The sequence below is a fragment of the Botrytis deweyae genome (assembly GCF_014898535.1).
Source record: "Botrytis deweyae strain B1 chromosome Unknown BDEW_003, whole genome shotgun sequence".
NCBI classification, from domain to species: Eukaryota; Fungi; Ascomycota; class Leotiomycetes; order Helotiales; family Sclerotiniaceae; genus Botrytis; species Botrytis deweyae.
This window is the reverse complement of record NW_024066210.1, coordinates 1,309,651-1,332,157: the sequence shown is the minus strand read 5'-3', so window position 1 is coordinate 1,332,157 and position 22,507 is coordinate 1,309,651. Positions and strand designations below refer to the sequence as shown.

Genomic DNA, 22,507 nt, shown 5'->3' with positions numbered 1-22,507 from the left:
AAATGCAATGCGAGCAGTCGAGTAACATCTTGCACCTTTTTCCTGCTTCTGATTGGTGGACCCGCATAAAGGTTACCGTACACTCAAACATCGACTTCCCTAAACATCATCAACCTCGAAGGACGCGGCAAGCCAAGGGCGCACAAGAGAAGGATCAGCGGTTAGCGCTTGGAGAAGATAAAGGTCAACATGTAGGGAGGGCATATATAATTGTGATGAATGATATGAGATGTGAGAAGAGTTAAAAGCTACCTACTACCTCTTACCTACCCAGCTACTCTTTGATTCCTACGAGATACTCGTACCCCCATCTCCAAGATTACATAAGCCTTCTAAAATCATTCTCTCCCCCCGCAAATACCTCCTATGTGTTTGATAGATACAATACAATACCACCCTGCATTGCCTCAAACCAGCATGTCACCTCAAAAATATGGATCAAGAACCAGTACACACACACATTGTTGTAAACATTGAATTTCTTGTTAATTAATCCATCCATTTGCTGTGCCCTATCTGAGTAGAGTAAAATTTTCATGATAATAAACTACGTTACATTTTTGCTATGCTGTTCGAGAATTATGCAACGTAGGTATATCGTTCGTTACAATTCATTGCCCTCCGCTGGTATGGAAAAATAGACTGCCTCCCTCCCACTACCACTCAATTTCTGCCCCAACCATTCCCTTACATCTCCCTCCATTCCCCGGCATTACCACACGTAAATGGAAAGGCTCATTCGTCGTCATTCATTCGTTCAATGAGAAGGGAGTAAAATAGGAAAAAGTGAACCCGAGACACGAAACACGAGAATCAACGAAAGAATATCTATTCCTCATCCTCGGGTTGCTCGAAAAGGAAGTTGGCAGCCAATTCTTCATTCTTGTCGCATGCAAAATAGGCCTGGATCGCTTGCTCTCTATTGAAGCCGAGACGACATAACTGTCGATTGTTAGTGGGGGGAAAGATTAAATAGAAAATGGGCATTTCTTACCCTCTCAATAGCATCACGCTCGTCTGATGTCACCTCGATGGCTTGAGCCCCTGGTGGTAGTGGCGCATCGTCATCGGCATTTTCGCTCAAAAGTTGTAAGAATTGCTCTGGATGCTGACTGATCAAAGTGGCCAATTGTGGGTTACCAGCCCCAACTTGCTGGAGGATGGGCTCAAGCATCTGAGGTTGTTGTTGAACGACTTGTCGAAGTTGTTGGAATTGAGGATTATTTCGGAGAAAATCGAGGTTACCGAGTCCACCGGCTGCAGCTCCAGCTCCAGCACCTCCCAAAAGATCGGCTCCAGCTCCGGCCCGTCCACGAGCAGCACCACCTCGATTACCAGCATTTGCGGCAGCTGCTTGGAAAAGATCGACTGGGTCATCCTCGCCACCGACAGCGGGAGGAGATGAGGCTTGAACAGCGGCGGGTGCAGATGGTGTAGCTTGTCGTTGTTCTTGCAAAAGATTTTCGGGGATACCCTAGTAGAATGTTAGTGAAGGTTATCACTTTCTGGACTAAGATGAACCTACAGTCAACAAGTATTCGATGGCACGTTCCGAGTTGTAAAAGGCAGCACGCATGGCTGCTTCAATCTGTGACCTCTCGAAACCCATGGTTTCCATCTCAGCGATTTGTGCTGAGCGCTCAGCTCCCATAGCAAGACCGGTAGTCTCATTTGATGGTGTGGCTTGAGGAGCTGGGATCGAGGCACCAGCAGGAGAAGGTGTTGCTGGAACAGCGGTGCTTGGGGTACTCGAAGAATGTGCAGGCGCAGCAGGTGGAGCGGGTGTAGCAGCCGATGCTGGAGCAGGGGTTGATGGAGCTTTAGGCGCAGAGGACGCGGCTGGTGCAGCCTTGGGCTATCTCAAGTGTTAAAAAAATGGGGAGAACTTTGTTGGACAATTAATGGATATTTACCTTTGTAATCATGCAAACGATGAATCCCTTCTCCTCGATGTGATAGGACTCTAGAGTATTCGCATCTTGTAAGATTTTTCCTGAAATTGTTGTTAGTCAAATGTGCGCCAGCAGTCTCTGGCCAGTCATAGAAATCTGCGGCCGAATGCAGAACATACCAGAATAAATCAACTTTTGTTGCGACGCCTCCCATCCCTTCTCCTTGAAGATCTTCTCCTTCACATCAGAGACCTGTGTTATATGCGTTAGCCATTATTCGAACGATAGATATGACGCCGCGATGAAGGTAGGGTAGAGTGATGTGGAAAATCGAAAATATATTGGTAACATACAAGCTCAGTAGGCTCAGCATCGAGGACGAATTTCTGCTGCTTTAAATCCTAAGCGCGACCAACAGTCGTTAGCATAATGGACTGATAGAGTGTCGATGTTAAAAGGACAAGAAGTAAGATACCTTGAAAGTCAACTTCATATTTGCGACTTTTAAAGATGTGACTGTGGTGATGATTGAGAGATAGCCGTGAGACCTTTGAAGATGTTGTAAAAAAGGGTATCAAGGATGATGTTGGAAGTGACGATGAACGAACAATAGGCAGGCAAGCTCGATGTTGAAGAAGTTGTAATGTAGAGTAATGGAGTTGGAGTTGGAGTTGGAGTTGGAGTTAGTTTACTCTTGATAGAAAGAAGTTTGGAAGGTTGATAAAAAGGTTATCACTAGTAGGGTAGTGAGGTAGGTAGTAGTTAACTGTACGAACTCCCAAATCGCTTGCACACGGACCATGGGTAGTGGCGTGAAGTCAACGCTAAAGCCAGGCTACAATCAGTCGTACATCATCTACAACCTTGACCTCGGGAGCTCAAGGCTGTGTGCGTCAATACGACAGAGTGAATCAATATAATAGAATAATCGATAACGAGGTAGGTAGGTACCTATGTATATGATTAATCAATTGTAATATCTACATAGTAGTATTTATTAATATTAGAAATATAAAAGACATTTCAATAGTTACTATATATATCTAGCTTTTATAATAGATAGTTTCTCTTTCTTAAATATTATTTTCATTCATTACCTATCTAGGTATTTATAACTAATTATTATATATATATATATATATATATAGATATTCATATTCAATAACAATGAATAAATAAACAATCATACCTAGGTAGTAGATATTACTCATCACCTCATCACTAATAATCAATCAAATACCAATTGCGGCTCAGGCAAAAAACAAAAGGCAAATCTTACATAATCATCTCTAGTCCGATTCCGAGTGCGGGGTTAAACCTCTTCTTTCAGCCTCGTCTTGGCCATATGAGATCAACCCCAACAAACTCCAACTCATCCACGTCTCATAATCAATTCAATTCAAGGCAATTAATATTCCCATGGTAGATATCGACTGTTATCCAGATCAACATGTATGTATCTATACATTGATGCTTGAGCAGTCAATTGAGAAGATTCCCTATATTAATCATTGTTATTGCGAGGTATGTACTACGATCACTACAACTATCATCAAAAACACTTGATCAATTTCACACCCAACTACACAAACATTCACTACAAAGACCCAAATTCAAACATCAATTTCTTTCAAAGATCATTCATCTATTTCGTTAAAATTTAAGGTATACCTATCTAACTTGAAAAAAAAATTAACGCCGCGCTAATACATCAAGTGGTATCGGTTTCGTTATGACATTCCATTCCATTTCCACCTGAAGTGAGCAAAGAAATTCGTTCAGCTTATAGCCTGTTTTCCATGTCCCCTATGGATTTTTTTTTGATTTTTTCTCCTTTCTCTTTTTATTTCTTCTCATATCAAACATTACTTTGAATACCCTCTCCTGGTATTACAATGCTCAATACTCTGCCGTGTCCGATTTTCCTACTTTACTCAACGACATTGCCTTTTTGCGATTGTACTCGGACATACTGGTCCGTGGTCCAGCTCCTAATATCCATTCCGGTATGGGTGGTGTCAGGCTACGCTCTCCTTCGACTTCCTCAGATATTCCCATATCTTCCTGTTCTATCGCTCGTCGGATGCTATCCAAGCTGGGATTGTGCATGAGTGGAGGGAGACTCTCACTTCTTAATCGGTTTATGGAACGGATGCTGTGAACATCCGACAAGGTGATAGATCCAGCTCCCGGAGCGGCGGTTATGATGGTTTCGGCAGTTGCAGCAGGTGCTGGACTAGGAGAGTCGGATCTAAATAAGGGATGGATGTTTTCTTCCCTTGTGCCTTCAGGACTCATCCCCCCTTGCCTCGCTCGATAGAGTGATCTTTCACTCCTGATGCTCGCAGCTGGACTATAACTTCGACTTCGTGTTGGCCTGGGGGGTTCAAGATCTAATGGGAATCCTGGACTAGGACTTCTGCTGCCAGTCGGACTAGCGGGGATTGTTTCGAGAAACCTTGGGGGACTGGGTGAAGCTGATTCGATAACTTGTCTGGATTGCGCATCTACACCAGATGTGTTCCATGAGTCGAAGTCGTCTTCGATCCTTTCATTCGTTTCTCGATAAGTTGAGTCGAAAGAAGATGGTCGGAAATGATGACTGCGCTGGCTGTTGGAATGAATAAGTCGAGTCTTTGAAGTGATCGGGCGTACAACATGAGAAATCGATGATCGGAATGAGCCCATCGAACGTTTTGGATCCGATCCTGATCGAGATCGACCACTATTTGACCACTGAGTCTTCGATTCTATCGAGCCATTTCTTCCATATTCGGATCCATCATTTAGGCTCTGGGGTTGTGATCTCTGCTGCATTTCCGAAGAGATGTGCGCTTCTGATTCGGTGATATATGGCTGAATTTGTTGATGAAAGTCTTTCCTTTGAATTACAACTAAACAAATGAGAAACACGGCTTGCGAAGCCAACGATATTGCCCAGATAACAAATCCACCCATCGTCATCGATTGCGCCGGGGAGGAAATAATTATTTTAGGAAGTAGAGACAAGTTTTGCCTCATTAAGCACAATGATAGTGCTGTAGCTATCGCCGATAACCCGGTAAAGATGGAGGTGAGTCCGGCAAAAAGATATATTCTTAGTCGTCCATTTCCACGATCTTGAATGTGGTTTTGATACTTGATTTGTCTGATTACCAGTAGCACAAGTAATGCTTCTGTGACAACCCCAAGACCGGTCGCGACATAAGACGATACGCTTGCTTTGTTTGACGTGCTGTGTTTCGAGATGGTGGCCGAGAAGATGACATTAAAAATAAGCATGACAGTCTCACTTGCCAATGCTAGAAAGCCTAAACTCAATGGTAATGCTTTCGAGGTCGACATGGTGTCTATTACTGAATGAGTGAAGCCGTGGCGTTACTGAAATGATAGCATACGTAGTATGACTGGTCTCAAGTGCGCCAATGAAGAGTATGAAGCCTCCGGAAAGATGGCGATGAAAAGCGATGTTGGGAAGGCGATGTCGAAATTAATGACACAAACGAATGACAAGACGCACAACTTTTACAGAGATGACTACTTCTCAATAAAGAATGACTGACGAGATAATTGAACGATGAATCGGATTCAGAAATCAGGAGGCTTCCTTCTGTTTCTTCTCCTTCACGTACTATTCATCCAGTCTTTGGCCAAGGTTGTACGTACGTACGGCGTAATACCCAAAAGGAGTGTATGGGATGATATGTTGTGTATCCAGACCTTGTCTCAGACTGATGGTTCCGAGGCTACACAAAGTCTGACTTTAGTTGCAAGCTTTCGCTTCCTCGTTTCCTCGCACCCAGTCTCTTTTCTTCGCCGATGATCTGATATGATGGATAGAAAAGATTATCTGAAAGGAAGATAATGTACCGAAAATTCCACGCAGCACGCAGGACGGGATGGTTATGTAGGTCTTTGAGTTACTTTAAAAGAATGTCGGGAAAGGTTGTGGAAGGGTGTCGTGTACGATGTAATGCACGTATCGATGCCTGATCTGTTTGCTAGGAGCGAAGCTTGGTAAATAATCAATCCTAGATGGATAAATCGTATGTATGTATGTGGGAAATATTGCAGTGCAGTAAGTAAGCTTGGAGAAATCCGCAAGCATGGATTGGGTGAGCTTCGGCAACGTGCAGGATGATGATATGATATGCAGGTGGGTAGGCAGACCGGTAGGTGCAGCAAATCAATGTCGTACTCTTCTTCTTCTTCTTCTTCTTCTTCGTAGAATTTAATTTTGGATCCTTTTCGCTTTTTGATGGAAAGTTAAAACGTGGGATCTATTTTGGAATTTGGAAAATGGAAAGAAAGCGTGCGTGTGTGCGTGTGTGGTTGTACAAGTAAACAGATTGTTATTTTTTTCGTAGTCTTCGAACTCGTCTCGTAGTCGTTGTTAGGGAAAGCAAAGGGAAGGAATTCGCATGAGATGGCGGTTCGGATTTGCGTGGATGACGGGGTGGCAGAGAGTAATATGGGTGGATATTGTGAGCGAGTGGAGTTATATCTTCAAAAGAATTAATGACCAGGTTGACGGGATTTTGATGATTATAGTTTTTTCTTGCGAAGATTAATATACAATACTCTGGTGGATTTTCCAATACCGAGCCTAGTCCCAAGAAACCTTGCGGAAGGGTACTGGGATTATGCCGAGTAGAGTTTTTTTTTTGGAGGGGGGAGGGCTTGGCTGGGTTTTGTAATTGTAATGGTTTGTTATGTGCTCTGTATAGGTATATGTATATGTACCTCTGTCTGTATGGAGTTGCTTTTTCTTCTAAAGCACGATTGTTAGGATAGGTTTTTTTTTAGATGGGGCCGGTGAGATGGAATGGAATGGAGGGATGCTCGTTTCGTCTCGGGATTGTTTCGTTCGTAGGGCGAGGCGGGGCGAGTTGAGTGGGTGGGTGGGTGGATTCTTGGAATCAATCTTCTTCTTCTTCTTGTTCTTTTTCTTCTTTTTCTTCTGCTTATGGATGCTTATGCTTATGCTTCGTTAACTCCTGGAGGCTGGAGATTGGAGATTGGAGACCTTGTTTTTAGGCCTGTGCCTGTGCCTGTCCTGTGCCTGGAATTGGAAGGTTGAAAAGTTTGGCGAGATGGGGACGGGGGGGTTCTAGATGAAGGGGTGGAGGGTTGATTTGATGGGTTTGATGATTTGACGGGGTAGAAGAAAAGATTATTAAAAATGAAATATAATGATTTTTTTTTTCTTGAATGAATGGATGATGGATGGATAGAATAATGGAGCGGTGACGTCTTTCTTCTTCGAATTTCTTGGGGTTCGGTTTGCGAAGTGAAGGATGGTGGGAGTAAATAAACAAATGAATAAATGAATGTATAATGGATGTATACGATAGCAAATGACTGAATGAACGAATAAATGAATGATTTTCCCCACAAAATTATCGAGTGTTTTTGTTTTGAGTTTGTGGTAGTGCCGTTGCTATGTATATGTGGTGTAAATATATCCAGGAGCGATGGAGAAATGAAATTGACGATTGGAAATCGAAATCGAGATACTCGACGGGGAGATTCGAAGGGGGAGGAATTCTCAAAGAGAAAGAAAGAGAGAAGGGAAGAGTGAAACGAGAGAGATGGTTTGGAAGACGATATAATGGTTTGGAAAAAGTAAGTATCTTTTCTTGTCTTGTTGTTGATTTGGTTTCTTTTCTTTTTCTTCTCGTTGGGGAGCTCCTCTCACGCGTTAGTCGGTCGGTCGGTCGGAATCGCGTGTTTCTTTATCTCCTAGGGCAGAATGAGTAGGTGGGAGGATCGATGGATATTGATCTGAATATTGATATTGGTATTGGTATTGATGAAGGCGATCTGGTATACCAAGAACCGGGATGACAGGTATTGCGAGGAGAGATGAAGAGCGAGAAAGGGGATTGGGTGAGGAAAGCAAGCAAATAAGAAATCCGGATCCTAGATTAAGAGAAAAGGAAAAGGCGGCCAAGAAACCCGGCATGCGAGTTGCGTGACGGGAAGAAGCAAATGCTTTTTTTAAATGCAAGTGCGAGGGCGAGTGCGATTGTACGTGCGAAGTTTGTCTTGCTGGTCTTGTTGCGCGGGATGGGATGAGATGGGGCTGAGCGCTCGTAAACGTGCGGGCGGCGAGGATGGAGCTTGGATTTGTGGCGGGGGAGGGTATGTCGGTTTCTGGTTTTTTTTATAATGCGATGTTATTGTTGATTTTGGGGGAATATTGAGTGTGTTTTGGGTGAGAGACCAATAGGGAGATCGGATGACGATGGCTGTTGGATTAGAGGCGTTGTGGTGGAAGGTAGCTGGGTAAGGAAAGGGCTTGCTAGATTGCTTGCTTGAATGTTGTACAGCGGATGTCAGATATTGAACGTCTAATGCTTGAGGGTTCGGTGGAGAGAATCGTTTTCGAGTAGGTGAGTTTTTGTTAGAGGAAGGTGGAGGGGTAGTTTATTTTCTCGAGATGTGTGTGTGATTGTATCGAGTTGATGAACTTCCAATGTTTTGTGTATCGGTATCTATCTGAAGTTCCAGAATTCCTGAGTACCTCGGATTGTATTTGTGGGAAGAATGGTGGCTGATGGTGATTCGTGATCTCAATTTAATATCAATATTATGTATGTCGTTCAATGCATGAAGCATACGATGGAAGAATATCACTTCCGGATCAGAGTAGAAAAACAGACCAGATCAGATTTGAGAAAGCACGAGGGGAGGGGGAAAGACGGTGGCAGAGTTTTACATTCATTATATCAATAATAGATATCAATCATAGCTCTCGTTATCGTTCTATTTTGAAATTCATCTGTGTGTTTACAAAATTTTCTCGGTTTGTTTACTTCCCATCCGACGACGAGGTCTGTGTGAATGCCGTAGACCGTAGTGCTCGTAGTAGTCGTTTCGTTTGTTATGATAGGCATTAGCTCTTTGGGATTCCTGCTCTCCTCCACTTTAAGCTTAGATGCATGTTAGTGGTTAATTGAGTTTGCTTGACAAGAGTATGATCGCATGTCAGAGGGAACAGTGATATAATTTCATTGTTATATGGCATAACACATTATTTATGATGTGTGATTAATGCTACGGTGAGATACTCATTCTCTCCTGTTTACGCTTATAGAAACTTCATGCGATGAACACTTCGAGATACAAAAGGAAAGAAAAGAAGGACTCATCGTAAATGCTAATGGTAGGTACGTACGTAGGTCGGTATGCATTGATCTGTGCGGAGATCTAATTGGCGGGACGCACCGGAAATGTTTACGATTGGCTCAATGATTTAAAGGAGGCTTTTGAAACACGAGCGAATTTCCTCTTTTTCTGTACGAGAGCCTTAGAATTGGGGGTTTTCATGAAAAAAGAGGGCTACGAAGTACTTTGTATGCAAGGGCTGTTCTTGAAGGCTTGTATGGCTTCAAAGCATCTGTACCTGCATCTATGCCGCTGCAGCTATGGAGGACAGAGCAGGGACTCAAACTAGAGAGAACGCTCGTCTCTTTTGGGAATTAGACGGAAAGTGTGATGATTAGTTGATGGGATGAATAACTACCGGCTAGGTATGCACTCGAGTATAACGATTTTTGTTACGCTTCCGAAACAACCAAACGACGAAGCCAGCTGAGAATGGGCACAGAAAAGGTTTTAAAGAAATTGAAAGGGTGCTCAGATGATCGATCGACAAATGTGAGAAATGCCCCGAGAGTTCTCTGACTTCATATAGCCACGAAAATATCTTCGGATGCAAAACGTTCTAGCCTTTTGGTAAGTTGTAACTATCTCACGTCTCAACTCGCACAGTCATCTAATCAGATTTTCTTCAATGAGTAACGAAGTTCCATTCTAGGAAGGCGAGTCGACGGTTCAATGGGGCTGCTCCTGAGATCGTCATCGTGTTGTGTAAGTCTCACAGGAGTAGACTTCGCCGTTCAACCACAGATCATCAGATGGGATGAAAATAAATTACTTTGACATATATTCTTCAGTAACATCAATCCACCAATGTTGTAATACCCGTTTCTATCAACTTTCTCGATTGCTAATCATCAATGACAGGGAAAACTCTGTCCTCATCTGCAAGCAAAACCACCATATTTCTCCGACATACTTGGCACGGCTCCAATGTTTCTAATTAAAATATCATCATCATACTTCCAATAATGCCAATCACTTGTTCTGGATTCTCATCTTTTCTGCACGAGAACCTTTGGATTTCATTTGTAACAAATCATTTGACAAGGGACTTCCCTACTCACAATTCTAGGCCGTTCATCTATTCATTCTTATTCACGTTTTTCAGCCTGAAGATGGGTAAGACAAACGTGATGTCCTGGTAAAAGGGTGGACTTTGTGGAGAAAAGTTCATCTGAATCCTTTCTTCGAATCTTGATTGCAACGGGATTGCAATATAATGCTAATGGTATTGTATTTCTCGGACATCGGATCAGATTTCTTTCAAATCTCTTCACCTCCTAGCCGACGATCTCCAACTTCCATCTAGCATCGACCGAAGATTCCGAATCTTATGTGATGCAATATCTTCAATATTAACTTACAGCCAGAGTGACATCGGCGACCCTTCCCGATAAAGAACGTTACACCGACCGTCATTTCAGCCCTGAGACCCTTGAAAGAGCAAAGTCAAGGGCCCTGGACAATTTATCCTGCTACCTGTACAGAGTAGTATTCCGTCTCTAGAGTCGAAACTCAACGTACAGGAAACTCTGGCATGTAACTCCGAATGCCCCGGGACAAACCCCATGCCAACCTTACCAGGCATCCGGCTCGAAAGAGATACAGAACAAGGCCAGGCGAGAAAATTACTCGCGCATTTTCATCCACACAAATTACAATGGGATTTCATCAATCGATCGCGAATCGGTACCTACCTAGGCAGGTAGATAGGACTGAAAATCCCCGAGCCCTAAACACTCGCTCGGGTAGCACTAATGAGTGGAAATGACACGCTGAACATCAGTACCGGTGTATAAGGATTTTTAATTGGAGGTCGGAAAATCTTCGTGGTGGAAGGCGAGCACAGACTTCATCCTCGAATTTGAAACATCGACGACTAGGTAAGAAACTAAAAGACCAAGAACTTAATAAGTCCCTTACTACTTCAAAGTTCGGACGAAAAGGGAAGGAACTTGGGGTACAATAAACATTCATGAAACGAAACGATTTTTCAATCTACAGCATTATTATACTTCTCTTGCCATTACACCCTTGAATATTGCTACTATTCATGCTTATGCTCTCACTCGTGAGTCGTCACAACGGCCCGCCCCTTTTCCTTTTTCTTCCTTTTTGAAGGCGGTTAGATCCATTCCCTTCATGCACTCCGTACGGAAAGTTTTATCCGTACCGTGCGTTGAGGATTTCCTTTTCTTCCCATCGCTATCGTTGTCGTTTCTTCGTTCTCTCCGTTTCTAGAATTCCTTCCGATAACCCGTTTGCAAAGCTACCTTTCAGTGATTACTATTTTTACTTTCTCTTGGGTGGAATGGGTCTGCATGGTAGCGCGAGGGGCGTGAAATATCGCATGACTCTTGCATCTTCTTCTTTTGTTCTTCGATTGGGGAGATTTTGACGTGCTAAGTTGAGGGCTGAGAGCTGAAGTTTTAGCAATCAATTCGCGTAGAGGGGTCTATTCGTAGGAGAAGAAACAGGTCGGATTTGACCACTCAAATCTTCATTGAGATCTTTTGAATTAATTGAATAAAAATCAATTACAAATGCGTTATATGAATTCAACAAAGCTGGAGGTATTGTTAGCTTTTTATTATTTGAATTATATGTACAAATATCATTCCACATTTAGGTAAGAAGAACAATTGAGTTTTCAAAGATGTTATTGACACCGCCTCTTTCTTCTCCTGCGGATAGGGGGTCTGGGTCACTAAAAGCGTATGCACGTGACTATAGATCTTATCTTTCTCCCATCTGTTGTTTGTTGGACATCTTGAATTAGAGCCCTCAAATCCATAAAACTGTAGTTCAGATACAAGGGCACATCTCCTGTGGCTGGCCCTTTCTTTCAAAGGGCTCCAAAACTACATGATCACGTGATATTGGTTTGATATGTCATGTCAATTCAACTCAGGGGGAAACCACAATGTCCCTTGGCACACAAACCCCATCCGCCAAAACCTCGACGCGATAACTTTCTCGCAGACTCACTCTAAGACAAGCCCAGTGATGCCTCAATCCTTCCAGAAGGTATACAGAAGACTGCTACTCAGCACCATGGATATCTGCTTCTTGCAATCTTGGCGGTCGTGATGGTCTTCGAACCCTTCCTCGGGGTGTTTCAGTGCCACGATTTGTGTGCTTGCAGCGTGCACGTGATTAGTTATCACGGTGTGGAAATATATATTCTATTCTCTTTCTGCATACTGGGTGGGAGTGAGTACTTTTTTTTTTTTTGAAAGATATAGTTGAGATCTTTTTCGTGTTGGCTCAGATTGTTCTCCTTGTCATATAGCTGGGCTGGGCTTAGTCTCGGAGGTCGAAAAGACACTATGAGGGTAGGTAGTCGGACGGTGTTAAACGGCTCCCTAGCCATTCACGCTGGAGAGGTAACATGAATTCCAATTGATGAGATCTTTGTTAATTACTGACCACAGTATCTTCCCACAGTCCCTTTTTTTTATTTGAATCTTCAGCATCTTGCACATACAACAGTAATGTCATTGGTCCTTATATCTGATGTACTCATATCCAATTGAGACATCAGTTTCAGATGCATCTGCGCCATCAGTTGATTCTGCGACGAACAATAATTACACATCGAAGGGAACATTCTTTCAATCCTTTCGAATTATTATTACTGAAACTACCATGTAAATCAGGACGCGTTTCTAATTGTGCCACTTGAGGTGGCGTAGAGGTTGTATCTTGGAAAAGTATTTTGGGGGTCACGGATTGAAGGTTTTCAGTCATTGTTGTCGTGATCTCATAAATGCGTTTCTGATGTGTTAGTGACGTACTTCTTGCTGTCTCTGCCTCCAATTTTATTGTGTCGACTGGCCACTAAAAGGAGTTTCCATTATGCAGTATTCAAGGAACTGATTTACATGCAAGTTCTGTTCAATTTTGGAGGATCGATTGTTTAATTCTAGAAATTGGTGACTTTTGACGAGATCTATCATATGCTATAGAATAAGGTAAATGTCACAACAACTGTTGCATTGTGAAGAAGGTATTTCCAGTTCGTCACTCTCAAGCCTCTTGAATCCTATGACAGATGGTTTCACCGAACCTTTACATCAAGTGTTGAACATGTTTTAGCCCTAATGATTGAAATACGACGCACGGTTCTCTGCATCTTCTTCAATGAAATGACGGATCCCTTTTTCGATCGATTCCCAGTCAAATTTCTTTCAAGTTGAAGAGATGAAGCCGAAGCGAGAATCAGTGTTCGACATCCAAAGAGTGTTGGATTGAAAAGATTGGAAAGATCTGAAATTATCTCAGATGTTCTGTTTATCATCATGGTTCATAATCCGCTACTTGAAACCTCGGAGAATTATATAAAGAAAATGTTACTTTAAATGGTGGCGATGCCCTACAGTGAACTCCCTTTTCGACTCAATCACCTGGAGCATTTGGATATCCATATCAAGTACTTTTCGATAGTCTTCACCATTGCGTAATATTGACGCTTCGCCAGAATTTAGGAAGTGTCGTACATCCTGAACCCATCCCAACCTTGCTCACATACGCTACATACGAAGACATCTCATCTCAAATCTTTTCTACTATATTCATACAATACCCTGTGAATATGTCTGAACCTCCAGTTTCAAATTCCTACTGTTCTAAGTGTGGGAAAACAACTCCGCCAACCACACCCGGCGATGCCAGCTGCGCGATGACGATAGCATCGTGTGCAATAGACTGCTAATCCGATTTAGCCATATAATTCAGTATGTAGCATATGAACATCCTGTGAAGAAGATTTGAATACTAACGAGATGTTTAGGACTCTGCTTACTTGGTGGGAGCAACTCGCGATATGATACTTGGTGCAAAAGTCTCGACAGCCATTGCATTGGATGCAGTAGATGGCCGGGCCACGAGGTCCTTGCAACTTGGTATATGATAGCATATAAAAATTCTATAAAGGGGATGTGAATACTAACGAAAATCTTAGTTATCAAATTACTCTCAAAAACACGTCGGCGCACGAGACGCTAGCAGCACATGATTTGAAGGGGGGAGGGGGGGTTCAATCTGAATGGGAGCTTGTATTTGTTTTTACTTTGTTTTTTGTCCTTTTTTTTTCCTAGGATAATTGGGGGTCATTTGTTGGTCATTTTAGACAGGTTGTTCAGAAGATGTGTGTGGTTTCGCGTTTATTGCAAGCATTTGTGTGGCACGAATTTGTGTAGTTAGTACAAAGTTCACGAGTTCCTGGGAATTGATGAATCCCATGGATTACACGAATCCTTTGTTTATTTTTCACTGCCGTATTTTGCGTTGTTGGATATGCCTTAATGGAAAGTTTAATAATCATCAAGTTTACATTCAACATCCGCGTCTAAAGATTTCCTTGTGTGCCTATATAGGTTTAGAAGAGTCAATCGTTTCACCCTGTTTGTATGGTCCCATGGCGACATATCATCCCTAATATCAGTAATCGAGTCACATTCTTTGGATTCCTCCGGGAAAGTAGATTCCAAATTAGCTGCTGACTCGATTTCGCGATCAAAGGACAGTCGCGCCTAGTCAATTGTAGGTGATGGAAGAACTAGGTAATCTCGGCCAACTTGGCAGTCACCGGGTTGGTCAATATTGTCTTTGTCTGGCTGCCTCCGTCCGAACTTGTCTTTACCATCTGCAAAGAAAATCATTAGGTCAACATGTGATTCAAGTCATTCAATAGAATGTTAATATATGTGATCTCGACTTCAGTTTCAATCTCGATCTCGATCTACAATCTCCATCAGTTATGGTTTTTGTTATGGAGGAATCCGGCTTTCATTGAGATGCGCATTTTGCATTGAAAATCCTTTGTACATTCGTTGTCGGCTTTGAACCGTATAACTTTTCATTCTTAACGTCCTCGAGCTAGGTAATATACCTCATGAATGGCGTGCTGTATTTCTTTGTAATCTTCATTGAGATCTTTTCCCTTCCTGTGATATTCTGTTATCAAACTCGCCATACGTGTAGTTATGAAATGGGAGTCGAATAGCCTTTGTTTGAATAAGTTTCTTTGTAGATGTAGTGAAATTCATTAGGTCCTATAAGCGATCCCGAATGACATTACTCACCTTGTTATCTTTATCGCAAACCCCTTTCATTTCATCGGTAGAGTGTTTGCTTTGATAGAATGATGGTTCTGCATTCGTGTTAGCCTTCTCACTTTGAATTATTTCAAGAAATGTTTATATAAACCTTTGCGATTTTCATAATTTCTTCTATCCAACTATCACCCACTTGAAGTTTTCACAGACGTACCAACACAAGTATATACATCTTTAACTTATCATCTACCATTCTTATCAATCAAACATGACAACAGAAGGCTCCTTGGAAGAAGAAAGCCCCTGGTTAGAAAGCCAATGGTATCCTCCGCTCGACAAAATCAAGCGATTCTGGTATGATTGTTTCAAACTTAATGGCGCGTACACCCCCGAAGAAAACGAGTACAAATGGCGCCTTCAAAATGGGACTTGGTCTATGAGGGAGAGCATTAAAGAAATAGACGACGATCCAGACGCCTGGCTAGTCTGCAATCTCATCTTACGGCGCTCTGAAGGCCCATCTGCAGACGCAGATTGGTACGATGAAAAAGACAATTCTAGCTACCACATTACGGATGCTCCTATGCCTCCGCCCAAGGCTACTTACCACCTACCCTCAACGAGACGTTTCCGAGCCGGGGGTGACACTCCGCTGGTATCGCTTCTGGATGCACGTACCTGGATGACCGATTCGGCGGTATTCAGTATTGGATACAGCGGCGTTTTAAAAATGAGCTTGTTTAGATTAGGGTATGACTTCACACACGCACACAAAACATTGAACTGGCTTCAGGGAAAATTTCCAACTTCAACAAAATTTCAGATCCCAAAGGTCATACGCTATGAGGTGCAGATGAAGCGTCATATTACATTTGAAAGTCAACTATATGGCTTGAATTTTGAGCAAGCGTGGCCTATCCTTTCGCCACAACAAAGAGAGAATGTCATAACCGCCATAAAAGATTTTTGTTTTGAGTTGTCCAAAATAAAGGGAGAGAGAATCGGGAGTATCGAAGGAAAAGGCTTCTTTGATCGGAATCTGACGCTGTGGGTCGAGCCGGGTGAAAAACGGTACGACCCAGCCGTCATGCAAGCCGGCTGGGCAAGATTTCTGGCACCCGGACTGTCGGAGTTCTGTTTCGCGCACAACTTCCTGGGGGCCCACCATATTATTCTCATAGACTATCCCAATGCAGGATACTCGGACCTGAGAGTTCCAACCATTGGGGTTACAAGCTGGTCTGCGGCGGGGTTTGTACCGAAAGTATGGGTTCGCACGAAATTTGTCGTTGATATGGAATATGACATGTCAACAGTTCAAAGATTGGATGTAAAATTGAATACGGGTATTCGGTATGATGAAGTACATAAGTGGAGGTGGAGCGTCTTTAGGGGGCTGGGAAGAGAGCCGTACAATTTGCCAGAGATGAGGGAAGAGTACTGGAAAGCTATGCCTCTGCAAGCTGATTACGTTGGAAGGGATTTCATTGAAGGGAGGGGCACTCTTATCTCCATCGCCGCTGAGGATGAAGAAGATTTCCTTGCGCAGCAGGCGGCGGAGAGAGAGGAGTATGAACGGAATAGGCGGCGATGACCTAGACCTCCGTTTGACTGCTATCCATGCTCACAAGGGACAATTGCTGAGGTTGGGTTTTGATTTCACTGAATCTGATTATTTCATGTATCTTCTATCTCGATCTGTATTTAGTCTTGCGATATATTCAGTATGCACCAAAAAATTCTTTAAAACTTGGTATAAGACCGTCTTGTGAAAATGTTCGCATTTGTCATTCTAAACATCAACGACAAAGACAACTCTCCGGCAGACACAGGCAGTTCTGTCATGTCTCTATTCAACTTCTTCCCGATTTTATATTTGATAAATTAGAACCTTCCAAACATTGAAATTGTTAACTCGCATCTCCTTTCTGACTTGGGGGTAAGGGCTCGATGTCAAAAATGAGACAAGGTATAATCTTGATATCACCCTGGAGTATGGGATATGATGTGCATACGTATTTCTGAACAGTATGCGGTATGTCAGTAATCAGGCAAGGTTAGATTCATAAAGTGATCTGTTTATTATTCATTGATTAGGGATTAACAACCTCAAATCTCGAGTAACCATCTGCCTGGAGGCCGCGTCACACAATGATACTAAAGGTTTTTTTGAAATATTGAAGTAGTTAGAAGAAATCTCGTTTCGAGATTCCATTCCTGACATGTATAATACGCATAATTTCGCCCCCTCCCCCCAACTTCCCAAAGTGATTGCGGACAGGCACCTCGAGATTGATTCGCCACGCCTCTCAAAGTCATACTCCTTACACCGATATGCGGACTATACACACAAAAGGTATTCGCCAAACCAGGCTGGAAGTTGAGTATGTACATCCAGGAGCATGGTGGATCACTTCTTTACATCTGTTATCTGCGGGCTTTTGCAGACTTTTCCCGAGGTGCACCAGTGTACTTCCATATGCTAACCAAAGAATGTTCGCAACGAAGCATTTTTCTTAAGCCGCCGTCGCTATAAGTGGTTCCTAGAAAAGTTGCGTCCCTTTGCATGAAGACAGCTACTTCATTTTATGTCATCTTAGCCAGTCGATTTTGGAAGGTAGACGGGTCAACGGACAAGTGCAGGAAAATTTCGCCTCGTCGTTCTCGTTTTGTTGTGGTACAATAAACGCTCTACCCAGCCTTGTATTCTGTTATTATGCCTTTAAGTTCGCATTTCTTTCATGATATCCCATATCATTCTCACTTGGCACTTTCTCTTTGAGTTCAAAGTGACGGGCAATCGAACATGACTGTCTTTCTAAGAAAAGCTATTTGCTCGACATTATTGTTTGCCTTGCTTGCCAGCCCAATGACAATGCCTATGCCTACAGATGAGGGTTATCCTATGACTACAGCGCCAGTTACTTTACATGATCTCAATCGAGCCTTAAAGCGCGACTCTAAAACATGCAATAACGATATTTGCAATTCGCCTGCTATTTGTGTTGGCCCCACCAGCAATTACGCGACGTGCTGCTATCCGTGGGTTATCTCTTCCTCATTCGAATGAAAGTCAGAAGCTGAAACCATTGAAGAGGAGAATCTTGTGATGTAGCAACTACCTGCTATCCATACACAGAGAACCAGACCTACATAGAATCAATTGGTGCATCTTATTGGTGAGTTCCAACACTACCTATGTAAATATTGAGCATTCCTTTAACACGGGTTGATCCAGTACTGACTCCGCCTGGCCATACTGTAACACGTATGTTTTTGATGCATATGATGAGCTTGAGGTAATATATTGTAACGATGTAACGACGCCTGGCGACATCATAATCGTGACCGATACATACTATTGGGGGAGTTCGTTTTCAAACCCCGGATCGCCTACTATCACGCAGTACGTAACTGTCGTATCTTCTATGAGCTCACTGGCCCCACAAACAAGTACAGCACCATCTACCTCAACAAGCACAACGAGCACAACATCATCAACATCAACATCAACCAGCACCATATCGGCTATTGCTACATCATCCTCCTCGGCAGCAACCGCCCATCACACTCTTCCCACAGGCATCGTCATCGGAATAGCAGTAGGTGCAACACTACTCGTTGTATCACTTCTCACAATTTTTCTTCTTCTCTGGCGACGGCGCGGATCTTCTTCAGCCATCAATATACCACAGCCATCATCAAACTCACATCCAGAAATCCAAGTAGCATCCTACGCCTCTCCAAACCCAGACTCGGGCCCACATACAAGCTGGACTTCAGCAGCTAGAGGCAGTGAGAAATCTCCATCATATGCCTTCGAAGCAAGACGTGTGGGTAACAAGCCAGATTGCCAGGTCGGTGGAGTAGCTGCTGAGATTAGTAAACAACCGGCTTGTGCACCACCGGTGACTGAGATGGTGGCGCCAGTAGAGACAGTTGTTATTAGCGAGCTTGGGGGGGGAGAGTCGGAGGGAGGCGGAGATGGCAGGGGAATAGATTATTGATGATATATACGCGAGGGGTGGATTGGAGGCAAAGAGATGTCGGTGTCTATAATGCTCTCCAAAGATACCAACTGTCCCCGTTTCCCGGGAAGAATCCGCCATCAAACGTCACTTAAGATATAGATTCATCCGTCAAACTACAGAGGGACAAAGTAAAAACCTATAAAATATCTCACTGTGTTTCAAAGTCTAAGGTTCTTAATAACAATAATAACAAAAGCAAAAACAAAAACAAAAATAAAAATAAAGTTTTTTGCACTGTGCTCCTGAATTCAAAAATCCCCTTAACTTGCAGGAAGCGATTTGCTCCACGTTAACATTCAACGGCCATATACTATGCATTCAGATCCCGTAATCTTGAGTCCGAATAATCAAGTTCCACCGAGAGTAAATCCTTTTAGTGTGCTCGTTCAATGTCGAAATATACTAAAGAACGTTCTCTGATAATTGAAGCCTCGCAATATATCTTCCAAATATATCTGAACTTCAAAATTTCATGATTTGATTATCTTTTAGCGACACTTCTTCAAAGCAATCAATACCAGTCGCATTCTTTCTCCGTTATATCTGTCATCGCCATTTAATATCATTCTGACTTTGAATCTGATACGTTCTGACACAGGGCATTCAATATCCTCAACCAAAACCAGAGAAACCAAAATGATCTCCCGCGAAAAGCCGATTGTAACCGCCAAATGGACAACTCACACGATAAGAAAAGAGAACCGAGAATGATAGAACAGAGAATAGACAATACATACGGAGGCAAGGGAATGCGATTTTGAAGCTCATCGTCGCGTATACTTATGGGAGGGATCAAGAATCAAGGAGAGTGGAAGAGAGAAGCACAATGGTGATACTGGTGGAATGAAGACGACGGCTAATTTGGTCAAGTGTACTCGTATCGATTGGCTAACAATGCTTAGGATGGACTTTCCCAATTGAATTTAGTAATAGATGGATGTTGTTGTTGATGTTGATGTTATCTTATGGATTCCCCAATCAAAGTGGTCTTTGACCCTTAAAAAGCTTAAATGGGTTGATATCAGGGTTGATATGCTGGCTGACTCGCCGGCCTCTGTTAGGAAAAATGATTGATTGATTGATACTGGATTTTGGCTCTCGTTGATTGCTAATAAGTAAGGATAGTACGTAGGTAGTAAATCTGTAAAATCCTAGGTGAAAAGTAGAATGGTGCATCAAGTGCTAAGTACTGAGTGCTGAGTATTAAGTCCTAAGCTATATATACTGTCGTCGTCGTCGTCGTAGCTTTTTTTGCTGTCGCCTTCAGAAAGTATCGCATGCTCTGTACTCATTGAAGTTAGTCAACCCACGAATGTGAATGATTATCAAGCCAATCATTGCTCTTCCATCAATTCACTTACTCTCCTCTTATGTAATTTCAATCGATACACACATATTAGCCACCACTGGGGATCTCCCTCCTGGGCCTCCTCCCTCGAGCCCCTCTTTCCAATCCTTACAATCCCCGGTTTTAGTTACAGTTTCACGTCACGAATCACTCACGAATCACGATAAGTCGGATAAGATAAGTCCAGCAAGGTTAGCAAGGTTATAAAACAACCCGAAGTTCATTCCTGACCCCACTCACCTGCAGCGGCGAGGAGAGGAGAGCGAGCTAGGTAAGAAATACTACAAAAGATACAAATCTCCTTCTCTAGCTCTCATTTCCTATTCTCCCCTCTCCCTCTCTTCCTTCCATTTCTTGTTCTTCTTCTCTTTCGCCAATCTCCCCTCTTTCTCATCATCGCACAAATAATGGCTTCCCTAAGAGCTGCCGCCCGATTGCCTCCCATGGCTTCAAGGGCCCTTCCACGAGCTGCACGAACATACGCCACTACGAGTGTCAAACCATTCTTCACTGGTGAGCCAGAGAGACCACATGTCAAAACTGCCATTCCAGGCCCAGAATCCCAAAAGGCAATTGCAGAATTGGATAAAGTGTTTGATACTAGAAGTTTGAACATGCTTGCCAATTATCAAAAGAGTTTGGGTAACTACATTTCGGATCCAGATGGAAACGTTTTGTTGGACGTGTATGTTATCATTGCCCGTTCTTGTAATGATTTCCCACAATATACTGATGTCAGAATAATAGTTATGCCCAAATTGCATCCATTCCAGTTGGTTACAGCAATCCTCATCTCCTCGAAGCCGCACAATCCGAACAAATGGCATCTGCCATCATTAACCGTCCTGCCCTTGGCAATTTCCCTTCGCACGATTGGGCCGATATTATCAAGACGGGTATCCTGAAGGTAGCACCAAAGGGTCTCGATCAGGTGTTCACTGCCATGGCGGGTTCGGATGCCAATGAGACTGCATACAAGGCTGCATTTATGTATCGTCGACAACAAGAGCGTGGTGGTGCACATGTGGAATTCTCAGAGGAAGATATTGCTTCATCTATGCTTAACCAAGCACCAGGTGCTCCCCAATTGTCTATCATGTCCTTCAAGACTGCCTTCCATGGACGTCTTTTCGGTTCCCTTTCCACCACTCGCAGTAAGCCAATTCACAAGCTCGATATTCCTGCTTTCGATTGGCCACAAGCTACTTTCCCCCTTCTCAAATACCCACTCGAGGATCATGTCGTGGAGAACCAGAAGATCGAGGAAGAAGCTCTTGCCGATGTTGAACGTATCATCACCACTCACCACCTCCCACCTTGTGCCGTCGTAGTCGAACCCATTCAATCCGAAGGAGGAGACAACCACGCCTCACCCGCCTTCTTCCGCGGTCTCAGGGCCCTCACCAAAAAACACAACGTCCTCCTCATCGTCGACGAAGTTCAAACTGGTGTCGGCGCCACCGGTAAATTCTGGGCCCACGAACATTGGAACCTCGACACTCCTCCCGACATGGTCACCTTCTCCAAGAAGGCCCAAACCGCCGGTTACTACTTCGGAAACCCAGAGCTCCGTCCCAACAAACCATACCGTCAATTCAACACCTGGATGGGAGACCCAGCTCGTGCCATCCTTTTCCGGGCCATCATTGAGGAAATCGAACGTTTGGATTTGGTTAACAACACCGCCAAGGTTGGAGATTATCTCTACGGAGAGCTCGAACGTCTTGCCAAGCAATATCCAGGAGAGATCCAAAACTTGAGAGGCAAAGGACAAGGAACTTTCCTTGCCTTTGACAGCGACCGCAGAGATGAGGTCCTCAAGAAGGCCAAGAGTGTCGGTATCAACATTGGAGGTTCTGGCGAGCGAGCCGTTCGTCTCAGACCCATGTTGATTTTCCAAGAACACCACGCCAACATCCTGTTGGAAGGTCTTGAGAAGATTTTCAAATCCTAGTTTTCCGCTAGGTGTCGCTGTCTCACCTTTTTCTCCTTTGGAAATGAGCACACGAA

The 22,507-nt window shown here is 43.3% G+C and overlaps 5 protein-coding genes across 5 annotated transcripts; 3 read left to right on the top strand and 2 right to left on the bottom strand.

Moving 5' to 3' along the window:
- Positions 1–446: 446 nt before the first annotated feature.
- On the bottom strand, positions 447–2,579 carry EAE98_001777 (uncharacterized protein). The gene is made up of 7 exons (XM_038949396.1): positions 2,368–2,579; positions 2,246–2,293; positions 2,072–2,144; positions 1,914–1,993; positions 1,526–1,855; positions 995–1,474; positions 447–942 (listed from the first exon to the last, which is right to left on the bottom strand). Exons 1-7 carry the CDS (start codon positions 2,383–2,385, stop codon positions 829–831), a joined length of 1,143 nt encoding a protein of 380 aa, XP_038814381.1. The 5' UTR covers positions 2,386–2,579; the 3' UTR covers positions 447–828.
- Positions 2,580–3,791: 1,212 nt separating this feature from the next.
- Positions 3,792–5,237, bottom strand: EAE98_001776 (uncharacterized protein; the record flags this gene model as incomplete). Its single annotated transcript, XM_038949395.1, has 1 exon — positions 3,792–5,237. The coding sequence occupies one exon, from the start codon at positions 5,235–5,237 to the stop codon at positions 3,792–3,794; it is 1,446 nt and encodes a 481-aa protein (XP_038814380.1).
- Positions 5,238–15,386: 10,149 nt separating this feature from the next.
- On the top strand, positions 15,387–16,712 carry EAE98_001775 (uncharacterized protein; the record flags this gene model as incomplete). Its single annotated transcript, XM_038949394.1, has 1 exon — positions 15,387–16,712. The coding sequence occupies one exon, from the start codon at positions 15,387–15,389 to the stop codon at positions 16,710–16,712; it is 1,326 nt and encodes a 441-aa protein (XP_038814379.1).
- A 1,281-nt stretch (positions 16,713–17,993) lies between these two features.
- EAE98_001774 (uncharacterized protein) lies at positions 17,994–19,125 on the top strand (the record flags this gene model as incomplete). The annotated part of the gene is made up of 3 exons (XM_038949393.1): positions 17,994–18,160; positions 18,214–18,297; positions 18,357–19,125. The coding sequence occupies 3 exons, from the start codon at positions 17,994–17,996 to the stop codon at positions 19,123–19,125; spliced, it is 1,020 nt and encodes a 339-aa protein (XP_038814378.1).
- A 1,779-nt stretch (positions 19,126–20,904) lies between these two features.
- EAE98_001773 (uncharacterized protein) lies at positions 20,905–22,451 on the top strand (the record flags this gene model as incomplete). Its single annotated transcript, XM_038949392.1, has 2 exons — positions 20,905–21,182; positions 21,245–22,451. 2 exons carry the CDS (start codon positions 20,905–20,907, stop codon positions 22,449–22,451), a joined length of 1,485 nt encoding a protein of 494 aa, XP_038814377.1.
- Between the last annotated feature and the right edge of the window lie 56 nt (positions 22,452–22,507).